The sequence below is a fragment of the Pseudophryne corroboree genome, chromosome 3, assembly GCF_028390025.1.
Source record: "Pseudophryne corroboree isolate aPseCor3 chromosome 3, aPseCor3.hap2, whole genome shotgun sequence".
Classification (NCBI taxonomy): Eukaryota; Metazoa; Chordata; class Amphibia; order Anura; family Myobatrachidae; genus Pseudophryne; species Pseudophryne corroboree.
In genome coordinates, this window is record NC_086446.1 from 795,880,855 (window position 1) to 795,894,247 (window position 13,393).

Sequence of the window (13,393 nt, forward strand, 5' to 3'; positions counted from 1 at the left end):
CCTCATGACACGTGACCACTCCCCTTTTTACTATCAGTACCACTAAGAAAAAATTCTACTTGCACCACTGGTTGGGTCCTTTTTAAAAAAAAACACACAAAAAATATAAAAACATAATTTTTTAACCAGTTTCTTTTAAAAACAGGAATACACAAGCCTAGTTACATGTTCCTTCTACCGACTAATATGGGAATTTCCTAATATATTCTTACAACGGAATAACAGAATTCCCGGTTACAGGAGACGCTGTATCCCAGGCAAAGCTGACTGTATATTTGAGTGCAGTCTCTGCACTGTCTTGTAAGAGATACAGACCACTTGGGGCTAGGTAACCTGACGAGAAGGGGCCTCTTGAGCTGGTAGAACACTTGAGTTGTTGGATCTGACTCACAGAGGCAAATACAGCCTCACTTAGTGATGTGTTTTTTGTGATGTGTTTTTTTTGTTTTAAATATAGTGCGGGAGGTTTCCGTTTTGTCAAACCCATGAAAAACCGCAGATTACAATGTTCTCATTCTTCGAGCAAAGGTCACATATTTTACTACAATGCAAATGGTTTTATCGATGGTTTCTATTTTGTTCCTCTCCTTCTCCAATGTACGGGCTAAACTTTGCAGCCTATCAGTTTGCAATCACCGAGGCCTGGTGGAGGCAGCCATTTTGTGGGATGAAATTGTGACTCGCTTGCCTCCCTTCTTATGAATATTGGCTGTAAACACAAATTGGCTGAGCGTTCTTCAATATCTCTTGAGGCCAAGTCTCACATTGCACATTGTGGACCAACTGGTCTGTCCTGCCCGCTATAAAATGCTGTAACTCAGTGTCTAATGATGTGTCTGTCTGACAGCTGATCAGAGACTGCAATGAGAGTGTCCAGCGGATGAAGGACACAGAGGAGCTGATACTGCTAAATCAGAAGATTCAGTTTGAATGCAAGGTGAGTCCCCGGGGCAAACCCTAGCCTGGTGTCTCCTGGTCCTTGATGCCACCACAGTGCTCCACAGAGCCAGACAGTGGGGAAAGCAGGACAGGCATGATGACAGGGACATAAAAGGTAGACGACATAAATGCAGATATGAGTACAAATAGGGCGGAGGGCCCTGCTCAAGAGAAAACTTATGTTCTAATAGAAAGAGGGAGAAAGCTGAGTCAAGAGGAGTAAGCTTGGCTCAGAGTGACGAAAGGGGTCAAACATACCCCTATCCTTTTTGCGACATATACCGTAAGATGCCCGGCAAGATGCCCACGCTGAAAACTTTTCCTCAGTTTTACTCCAAATCTTTAAGTCAATTACTTTTGTTTTTGTAAGAGTTAAAAATCCTAAGGGTGGGTGTGTGTCAAGGAGCAATACTCGAAAGATAAAGATGTGTGTCTGTCGGTGATTGTATCATTCGCTAAGGTAGCCATACGGCGAGAATGTCCAACTTCTTTCAGGAGCGACCTTACTCCAACCTTGTTCGCTTCTGGAAGGTGACTTGAACTGTGGTTTATCCTTTTTATTTTTCTCTGAAATTGTCTGTAATTTGTGTGTACTTTGTAACTGTTTTTGTAACTGTAAGCTTATAGTGTTATTCTTGAAATTGAAACCTAATACATGTATCTAGTTCTGATATTCTGTGTTCTAAAGGTGCATACACACTGCCCGATATATCTACATACACACTGCCCGATATTCTATCGAATGCTTGGGAACACCTGCATTTTTCTGGACACTACCAGAAAATGACCAGTTACCACCCCCCAAACACCCACTTCCTGTCAATCAACTTGCATACGCCTAGTGATCAAAAAAGTTGCTGGATTTTTTCACCGTTTGGCCTCGCACATGTGTACTATGATCCATTGATAATCATCTGCCCTTGCAAATTCGCACAACAGCGATCTGGTCTTAATTAGGCCCATGGTTTGAGTTCGGTGTGAAAGAACTTGACCTTGCCCTCAACCCTATTGAGCACCTTTGGGATGAACTGGAACGGAGATTGCGAGCCAGGCCTTCTCGTCCAACATCAGTGCCTGACCTCATACATGCTCTACAGAATGAATGGGCGCAAGTTCCCACAGAAACACTCAAAAATCTTGTGGAAAACCTTCCAAGAAGCTGCTTTAGCTGCAAAAGGGGGACACACTCCATATTAAAGTATATGTATTTGAATGCAACATCATTACAGCCCCTGTTGGTGTACTGGTCAGGTGTCCCAATACTTTTGTCCATATAGTGTAGGTCTCGTCACATTAAAACACGCTCTAACACGGGTGCACATGTCACTGTCATGTAAGCTATACATGTCATTGTATGTGAATACACGTTTTATGATTAGAAGTCAAACAACCAGTATCTCTGTCTGCAAAGATCTGAAACATGATTTAATTGCGTAAAAATGTGTATATGTAAAACTATTAACAACAACAACAGCTCTCTTTTGCGAGATGTGACGCTCGGGCTGGGCAGATTCCCTCCGGCCAGTAAGGCTGCATATAGGATGTGATAAGTTTTACAGAAAGGATCTGAATGGGTTTTCTTGTCTTCCAGATCTTCCCCCTGATCTCCCAGTCTCGTCGTCTCGTGAAACACGGAGAGGTCACGTCTCTGGAGTTCAATTCTCTCAGCTTCAAGTGGAAGGTCACAAGTCGGCCTGTCTACCTGCATCTCTTCAATGACTGTCTCCTACTGTCTCGTGTGAGAGAGTGAGTATAATCTGTGTTATCTCAATTTTTAACACTCATTTATATGTACAAACGTGACAATCCGAAACTCCCGTACGAAGAATGGGGGAGAACAGCTAGTATATATAAATGAATAAAGAATAACATGGGTAGGCAGGTTAAGAAGATGCGGGGGAGTGGGGGGGAGTGGTGACTGTGTATCCGGAATGGTGGATTAAGAGAGTACAATGGGGAAGGATGTTGGAGGTTTGGTGAAGATGATGAATAACATGTCAGGAAAGGGGGGGGGGGGGTGTTGCTGGGAACCTGAAGTGAAGGTAGAGTTACAGATCAGAGTGGTGAGCCAATAACTTACAGTGACTCAGTAAACCACACTACATATACAGTTGCCTTAGGCAAGGAGATGGTGCAAGGCTATTGATGAAATAATTGAATCATTAATCCTTATCAAAAATGAAAGAAAAACTGCAATTTTCTAATCGTACTCCATACTAGTAACAACACATCACACGATACAAAGATATGAAACAGGGTAGACACACCGGGAGGGGTAAAACAAATTATTGATGACCTATCTAGGCTTGAGAAATGGTCATGAACGTGGCAACTACAGTTTAATGCTAAAAAATGCAAAATCATGCACATGGGTCTCAAAAACCCAAAGGCTAAATATAGTATTAATGGCACTATACTGGAAACTACTGAGGAGGAAAGGGATCTAGGAGTCACTATCTCAGGTGACATAAAGGATAAATATAGTATTACTGGCGCTATACTGGAAACTACTGAGGAGGAAAGGGATCTAGGAGTCACTATTTCATGTGACATAAAGGATAAATATAGTATAATGGCACTATACTGGAAACTACTGAGGAGGAAAGGGATCTAGGAGTCACTATGTCAGGTGACATAAAGGATAAATATAGTATAATGGCACTATACTGGAGACTACTGAGGAGGAAAGGGATCTAGGAGTCACTATCTCAGGTGACATAAAGGATAAATATAGTATAATGGCACTATACTGGAGACTACTGAGGAGGAAAGGGATCTAGGAGTCACTATCTCAGGTGACATAAAGGATAAATATAGTATTAATGGCGCTATACTGGAAACTACTGAGGAGGAAAGGGATCTAGGAGTCACTATGTCAGGTGACATAAAGGATAAATATAGTATTAATGGCACTATACTGGGGACTACTGAGGAGGAAAAGGATCTAGGAGTCACTATTTCAGGTGACATAAAGGATAAATATAGTATTAATGGCACTATACTGGAAACTACTGAGGAGGAAAGGGATCTAGGAGTCACTATTTCAGGTGATATAAAGGATAAATATAGTAATAATGGCACTATACTGGAAACTACTGAGGAGGAAAGGGATCTAGGAGTCACTATCTCAGGTGACATAAAGGATAAATATAGTATTAATGTCACTATACTGGAAACTACTGAGGAGGAAAGGGATCTAGCAGTCACTATCTCAGGTGACATAAAGGATAAATATAGTATTAATGGCACTATACTGGAAACTACTGAGGAGGAAAGGGATCTAGGAATCACTATTTCAGGTGACATAAAGGATAAATATAGTATTAATGGCGCTATACTGGGAGCTACTGAGGAGGAAAGGGATCTAGGAGTCACTATGTCAGGTGACATAAAGGATAAATATAGTATTAATGGCACTATACTGGAAACTACTGAGGAGGAAAGGGATCTAGGAGTCACTATCTCAGGTGACATAAAGGATAAATATAGTATTACTGGCGCTATACTGGAAACTACTGAGGAGGAAAGGGATCTAGGAGTCACTATTTCATGTGACATAAAGGATAAATATAGTATAATGGCACTATACTGGAAACTACTGAGGAGGAAAGGGATCTAGGAGTCACTATGTCAGGTGACATAAAGGATAAATATAGTATAATGGCACTATACTGGAGACTACTGAGGAGGAAAGGGATCTAGGAGTCACTATCTCAGGTGACATAAAGGATAAATATAGTATAATGGCACTATACTGGAGACTACTGAGGAGGAAAGGGATCTAGGAGTCACTATCTCAGGTGACATAAAGGATAAATATAGTATTAATGGCGCTATACTGGGAGCTACTGAGGAGGAAAGGGATCTAGGAGTCACTATGTCAGGTGACATAAAGGATAAATATAGTATTAATGGCACTATACTGGAAACTACTGAGGAGGAAAGGGATCTAGGAGTCACTATTTCATGTGACATAAAGGATAAATATAGTATTAATGGTGCTATACTGGAAACTACTAAGGAGGAAAGGGATCTAGGAGTCACTATTTCAGGTGACATAAAGGATAAATATAGTATTAATGGTGCTATACTGGAAACTACTGAGGAGGAAAGGGATCTAGGAGTCACTATTTCAGGTGACATAAAGGATAAATATAGTATTAATGGCGCTATACTGGAAACTACTGAGGAGGAAAGGGATCTAGGAGTCACTATCTCAGGTGACATAAAGGATAAATATAGTATTAATGGCACTATACTGGAAACTACTGAGGAGGAAAGGGATCCAGGAGTCACTATTTCAGGTGACATAAAGGATAAATATAGTATTAATGGCGCTATACTGGGAGCTACTGAGGAGGAAAGGGATCTAGGAGTCACTATGTCAGGTGACATAAAGGATAAATATAGTATTAATGGCACTATACTGGAAACTACTGAGGAGGAAAGGGATCTAGAAGTCACTATTTCATGTGACATAAAGGATAAATATAGTATTAATGGTGCTATACTGGAAACTACTAAGGAGGAAAGGGATCTAGGAGTCACTATTTCAGGTGACATAAAGGATAAATATAGTATTAATGGCTCTATACTGGGAGCTACTGAGGAGGAAAGGGATCTAGGAGTCACTATTTCAGGTGACATAAAGGATAAATATAGTATTAATGGCACTATACTGGGAGCTACTGAGGAGGAAAGGGATCTAGGAGTCACTATTTCAGGTGACATAAAGGATAAATATAGTATTAATTGCTCTATACTGGGAACTACTGAGGAGGAAAGGGATCTAGGAGTCACTATTTCAGGTGACATAAAGGATAAATATAGTATTAATGGCGCTATACTGGAAACTACTGAGGAGAAAAGGGATCTAGGAGTCACTTTTTCAGGTGACATAAAGGATAAATATAGTATTAATGGCTCTATACTGGGAACTACTGAGGAGGAAAGGGATCTAGGAGTCACTATCTCAGGTGACATAAAGGATAAATATAGTATTACTGGCGCTATACTGGAAACTACTGAGGAGGAAAGGGATCTAGGAGTCACTATTTCATGTGACATAAAGGATAAATATAGTATAATGGCACTATACTGGAAACTACTGAGGAGGAAAGGGATCTAGGAGTCACTATGTCAGGTGACATAAAGGATAAATATAGTATAATGGCACTATACTGGAGACTACTGAGGAGGAAAGGGATCTAGGAGTCACTATCTCAGGTGACATAAAGGATAAATATAGTATTAATGGCACTATACTGGAAACTACTGAGGAGGAAAGGGATCTAGGAGTCACTATCTCAGGTGACATAAAGGATAAATATAGTATTAATGGCGCTATACTGGGAGCTACTGAGGAGGAAAGGGATCTAGGAGTCACTATGTCAGGTGACATAAAGGATAAATATAGTATTAATGGCACTATACTGGAAACTACTGAGGAGGAAAGGGATCTAGGAGTCACTATTTCATGTGACATAAAGGATAAATATAGTATTAATGGTGCTATACTGGAAACTACTAAGGAGGAAAGGGATCTAGGAGTCACTATTTCAGGTGACATAAAGGATAAATATAGTATTAATGGTGCTATACTGGAAACTACTGAGGAGGAAAGGGATCTAGGAGTCACTATTTCAGGTGACATAAAGGATAAATATAGTATTAATGGCACTATACTGGAAACTACTGAGGAGGAAAGGGATCTAGGAGTCACTATCTCAGGTGACATAAAGGATAAATATAGTATTAATGGCACTATACTGGAAACTACTGAGGAGGAAAGGGATCCAGGAGTCACTATTTCAGGTGACATAAAGGATAAATATAGTATTAATGGCGCTATACTGGGAGCTACTGAGGAGGAAAGGGATCTAGGAGTCACTATTTCAGGTGACATAAAGGATAAATATAGTATTAATGGCACTATACTGGAAACTACTGAGGAGGAAAGGGATCTAGAAGTCACTATTTCATGTGACATAAAGGATAAATATAGTATTAATGGTGCTATACTGGAAACTACTAAGGAGGAAAGGGATCTAGGAGTCACTATTTCAGGTGACATAAAGGATAAATATAGTATTAATGGCTCTATACTGGGAGCTACTGAGGAGGAAAGGGATCTAGGAGTCACTATTTCAGGTGACATAAAGGATAAATATAGTATTAATGGCACTATACTGGGAGCTACTGAGGAGGAAAGGGATCTAGGAGTCACTATTTCAGGTGACATAAAGGATAAATATAGTATTAATTGCTCTATACTGGGAACTACTGAGGAGGAAAGGGATCTAGGAGTCACTATTTCAGGTGACATAAAGGATAAATATAGTATTAATGGCGCTATACTGGAAACTACTGAGGAGAAAAGGGATCTAGGAGTCACTTTTTCAGGTGACATAAAGGATAAATATAGTATTAATGGCTCTATACTGGGAACTACTGAGGAGGAAAGGGATCTAGGAGTCACTATTTCAGGTGACATAAAGGATAAATATAGTATTAATGGCTCTATACTGGGAACTACTGAGGAGGAAAGGGATCTAGGAGTCACTATTTCAGGTGACATAAAGGATAAATATAGTATTAATGGCACTATACTGGACACTACTGAGGAGGAAAGGGATCTAGGAGTCACTTTTTCAGGTGACATAAAGGATAAATATAGTATTAATGGCTCTATACTGGGAACTACTGAGGAGGAAAGGGATCTAGGAGTCACTATTTCAGGTGACATAAAGGATAAATATAGTATTAATGGCACTATACTGGACACTACTGAGGAGGAAAGGGATCTAGGAGTCATTATTTCAGGTGACATAAAGGATAAATATAGTATTAATGACACTATACTGGGAACTACTGAGGAGGAAAGGGATCTAGGAGTCACTATTTCAGGTGACATAAAGGATAAATATAGTATTAATAGCACTATACTGGAAACTACTGAGGAGGAAAGGGATCTAGGAATCACTATTTCAGGTGACATAAAGGATAAATATAGTATTAATGGCACTATACTGGGAACTACTGAGGAGGAAAGGGATCTAGGAGTCACTATTTCAGGTGACATAAAGGATAAATATAGTATTAATGGCACTATACTGGAAACTACTGAGGAGGAAACGGATCTAGGAGTCACTATTTCAGGTGACATAAAGGATAAATATAGTATTAATGGCACTATACTGGAAACTACTGAGGAGGAAAGGGATCTAGGAGTCACTATTTCAGGTGACATAAAGGATAAATATAGTATTAATGTCACTATACTGGAAACTACTGAGGAGGAAAGGGATCTAGCAGTCACTATCTCAGGTGACATAAAGGATAAATATAGTATTAATGGCACTATACTGGAAACTACTGAGGAGGAAAGGGATCTAGGAGTCACTATCTCAGGTGACATAAAGGATAAATATAGTATTACTGGCGCTATACTGGAAACTACTGAGGAGGAAAGGGATCTAGGAGTCACTATTTCATGTGACATAAAGGATAAATATAGTATAATGGCTCTATACTGGAAATTACTGAGGAGGAAAGGGATCTAGGAGTCACTATGTCAGGTGACATAAAGGATAAATATAGTATAATGGCACTATACTGGAGACTACTGAGGAGGAAAGGGATCTAGGAGTCACTATCTCAGGTGACATAAAGGATAAATATAGTATAATGGCACTATACTGGAGACTACTGAGGAGGAAAGGGATCTAGGAGTCACTATCTCAGGTGACATAAAGGATAAATATAGTATTAATGGCGCTATACTGGGAGCTACTGAGGAGGAAAGGGATCTAGGAGTCACTATGTCAGGTGACATAAAGGATAAATATAGTATTAATGGCACTATACTGGAAACTACTGAGGAGGAAAGGGATCTAGGAGTCACTATTTCATGTGACATAAAGGATAAATATAGTATTAATGGTGCTATACTGGAAACTACTAAGGAGGAAAGGGATCTAGGAGTCACTATTTCAGGTGACATAAAGGATAAATATAGTATTAATGGTGCTATACTGGAAACTACTGAGGAGGAAAGGGATCTAGGAGTCACTATTTCAGGTGACATAAAGGATAAATATAGTATTAATGGCACTATACTGGAAAGTACTGAGGAGGAAAGGGATCTAGGAGTCACTATCTCAGGTGACATAAAGGATAAATATAGTATTAATGGCACTATACTGGAAACTACTGAGGAGGAAAGGGATCCAGGAGTCACTATTTCAGGTGACATAAAGGATAAATATAGTATTAATGGCGCTATACTGGGAGCTACTGAGGAGGAAAGGGATCTAGGAGTCACTATGTCAGGTGACATAAAGGATAAATATAGTATTAATGGCACTATACTGGAAACTACTGAGGAGGAAAGGGATCTAGAAGTCACTATTTCATGTGATATAAAGGATAAATATAGTATTAATGGTGCTATACTGGAAACTACTAAGGAGGAAAGGGATCTAGGAGTCACTATTTCAGGTGACATAAAGGATAAATATAGTATTAATGGCTCTATACTGGGAGCTACTGAGGAGGAAAGGGATCTAGGAGTCACTATTTCAGGTGACATAAAGGATAAATATAGTATTAATGGCACTATACTGGGAGCTACTGAGGAGGAAAGGGATCTAGGAGTCACTATTTCAGGTGACATAAAGGATAAATATAGTATTAATTGCTCTATACTGGGAACTACTGAGGAGGAAAGGGATCTAGGAGTCACTATTTCAGGTGACATAAAGGATAAATATAGTATTAATGGCGCTATACTGGAAACTACTGAGGAGAAAAGGGATCTAGGAGTCACTTTTTCAGGTGACATAAAGGATAAATATAGTATTAATGGCTCTATACTGGGAACTACTGAGGAGGAAAGGGATCTAGGAGTCACTATTTCAGGTGACATAAAGGATAAATATAGTATTAATGGCACTATACTGGACACTACTGAGGAGGAAAGGGATCTAGGAGTCACTTTTTCAGGTGACATAAAGGATAAATATAGTATTAATGGCTCTATACTGGGAACTACTGAGGAGGAAAGGGATCTAGGAGTCACTATTTCAGGTGACATAAAGGATAAATATAGTATTAATGGCACTATACTGGACACTACTGAGGAGGAAAGGGATCTAGGAGTCATTATTTCAGGTGACATAAAGGATAAATATAGTATTAATGACACTATACTGGGAACTACTGAGGAGGAAAGGGATCTAGGAGTCACTATTTCAGGTGACATAAAGGATAAATATAGTATTAATAGCACTATACTGGAAACTACTGAGGAGGAAAGGGATCTAGGAATCACTATTTCAGGTGACATAAAGGATAAATATAGTATTAATGGCACTATACTGGGAACTACTGAGGAGGAAAGGGATCTAGGAGTCACTATTTCAGGTGACATAAAGGATAAATATAGTATTAATGGCACTATACTGGAAACTACTGAGGAGGAAACGGATCTAGGAGTCACTATTTCAGGTGACATAAAGGATAAATATAGTATTAATGGCACTATACTGGAAACTACTGAGGAGGAAAGGGATCTAGGAGTCACTATTTCAGGTGACATAAAGGATAAATATAGTGTTAATGGCACTATACTGGAAACTACTGGGGAGGAAAGGGATCTAGGAGACACTATTTCAGGTGACATAAAGGATAAATATAGTATTAATGGCACTATACTGGAAACTACTGAGGAGGAAAGGGATCTAGGAGTCACTATCTCAGGTGACATAAAGGCTAAATATAGTATTAATGGCACTATACTGGAAACTACTGAGGAGGAAAGGGATCTAAGAGTCACTATTTCAGGTGACATAAAGGATAAATATAGTATTAATAGCACTATACTGGAAACTACTGAGGAGGAAAGGGATCTAAGAGTCACTATCTCAGGTGACATAAAGGATAAATATAGTATTAATGGCACAATACTGGAAACTACTGAGGAGGAAAGGGATCTAGGAGTCACTATTTCAGGTGACATAAAGGATAAATATAGTGTTAATGGCACTATACTGAAAACTACTGGGGAGGAAAGGGATCTAGGAGACACTATTTCAGGTGACATAAAGGATAAATATAGTATTAATGGCACTATACTGGAAACTACTGAGGAGGAATGGGATCTAGGAGTCACTATCTCAGGTGACATAAAGGATAAATATAGTATTAATGGCACTATACTGGAAACTACTGAGGAGGAAAGGGATCTAAGAGTCACTATTTCAGGTGACATAAAGGCTAAATATAGTATTAATGGCACTATACTGGAAACTACTGAGGAGGAAAGGGATCTAAGAGTCACTATTTCAGGTGACATAAAGGCTAAATCTAGTATTAATGGCACTATACTGGAAACTACTGAGGAGGAAAGGGATCTAAGAGTCACTATTTCAGGTGACATAAAGGCTAAATATAGTATTAATGGCACTATACTGGAAACTACTGAGGAGGAAAGGGATCTAGGAGTCACTATCTCAGGTGACATAAAGGACAAATCTAGTATTAATGGCACTATACTGGAAACTACTGAGGAGGAAAGGGATCTAGGAGTCACTATTTCAGGTGACATAAAGGATAAATATAGTATTAATGGCACTATACTGGAATCTACTGAGGAGGAAAGGGATCTAGGAGTCACTATTTCAGGTGACATAAAGGATAAATATAGTATTAATGGCACTATACTGGAAACTACTGAGGAGGAGAGGGATCTAGGAGTCACTATTTCAGGTGGCATAAAGGATAAATATAGTATTAATGGCACTATACTGGAAACTACTGAGGAGGAAAGGGATCTAGGAGTCACTATCTCAGGTGACATAAAGGATAAATCTAGTATTAATGGCACTATACTGGAAACTACTGATGAGGAAAGGGATCTAGGAGTCACTATTTCAGGTGACATAAAGGATAAATATAGTATTAATGGCACTATACTGGAAACTACTGAGGAGGAAAGGGATCTAGGAGTCACTATCTCAGGTGACATAAAGGATAAATATAGTATTAATGGCACTATACTGGAATCTACTGAGGAGGAAAGGGATCTAGGAGTCACTATTTCAGGTGACATAAAGGATAAATATAGTATTAATAGCACTATACTGGAAACTACTGAGGAGGAAAGGGATCTAGGAGTCACTATTTCAGGTGACATAAAGGCTAAATATAGTATTAATGGCACTATACTGGAAACTACTGAGGAGGAAAGGGATCTAGGAATCACTATTTCAGGGGATATAAAGGATAAATATAGTATTAATGGCTCTATACTGGGGGCTACTGAGGAGGAAAGGGATCTAGGAGTCACTATTTCAGGTGACATAAAGGATAAATATAGTATTAATGGCGCTATACTGGGAACTACTGAGGAGGAAAGGGATCTAGGAGTCACTATTTCATGTGACATAAAGGATAAATATAGTATTAATGGCACTATACTGGAAACTACTGAGGAGGAAAGGGATCTAGGAATCACTATTTCAGGGGACATAAAGGATAAATATAGTATTAATGGCTCTATACTGGAAACTACTGAGGAGGAAAGGGATCTAGGAGTCACTATTTCAGGTGACATAAAGGATAAATATAGTATTAATGGCTCTATGCTGGGGGCTACTGAGGAGGAAAGGGATTTAGGAGTCACTATCTCAGGTGACATAAAGGATAAATATAGTATTAATGGCACTATACTGGAAACTACTGAGGAGGAAAGGGATCTAGGAGTCACTATCTCAGGTGACATAAAGGATAAATATAGTATTAATGGCACTATACTGGAATCTACTGAGGAGGAAAGGGATCTAGGAGTCACTATTTCAGGTGACATAAAGGATAAATATAGTATTAATAGCACTATACTGGAAACTACTGAGGAGGAAAGGGATCTAGGAGTAACTATTTCAGGTGACATAAAGGCTAAATATAGTATTAATGGCACTATACTGGAAACTACTGAGGAGGAAAGGGATCTAGGAGTCACTATCTCAGGTGACATAAAGGATAAATATAGTATTAATGGCTCTATACTGGGGACTACTGAGGAGGAAAGGGATCTAGGAGTCACTATTTCAGGTGGCATAAAGGATAAATATAGTATTAATGGTGCTATACTGGAAACTACTAAGGAGGAAAGGGATCTAGGAGTCACTGTTTCAGGTGACATAAAGGATAAATATAGTATTAACGGCTCTATACTGGGAGCTACTGAGGAGGAAAGGGATCTAGGAGTCACTATTTCAGGTGACATAAAGGATAAATATAGTATTAATTGCTCTATACTGGGAATTACTGAGGAGGAAAGGGATCTAGGAGTCACTATTTCAGGTGACATAAAGGATAAATATAGTATTAATGGCACTATACTGGAAACTACTGAGGAGGAAAGGGATCTAGGAGTCACTATTTCAGGTGACAT

At 39.0% G+C, this 13,393-nt stretch overlaps 1 protein-coding gene across 3 annotated transcripts in view; it reads left to right on the forward strand.

The window, feature by feature from the left end:
• LOC135056899 (uncharacterized) overlaps positions 1 to 13,393 on the forward strand; it is a 77,190-nt gene that overhangs the window by 49,482 nt on the left and 14,315 nt on the right. For all 3 annotated transcript variants that reach the window (XM_063962651.1, XM_063962653.1, XM_063962654.1), the window contains exons 10-11: positions 848 to 937; positions 2,531 to 2,685. In XM_063962651.1, coding sequence (XP_063818721.1) covers positions 848 to 937; positions 2,531 to 2,685 — 245 coding nt within the window. The remainder of the gene's footprint in view (positions 1 to 847; positions 938 to 2,530; positions 2,686 to 13,393) is intronic.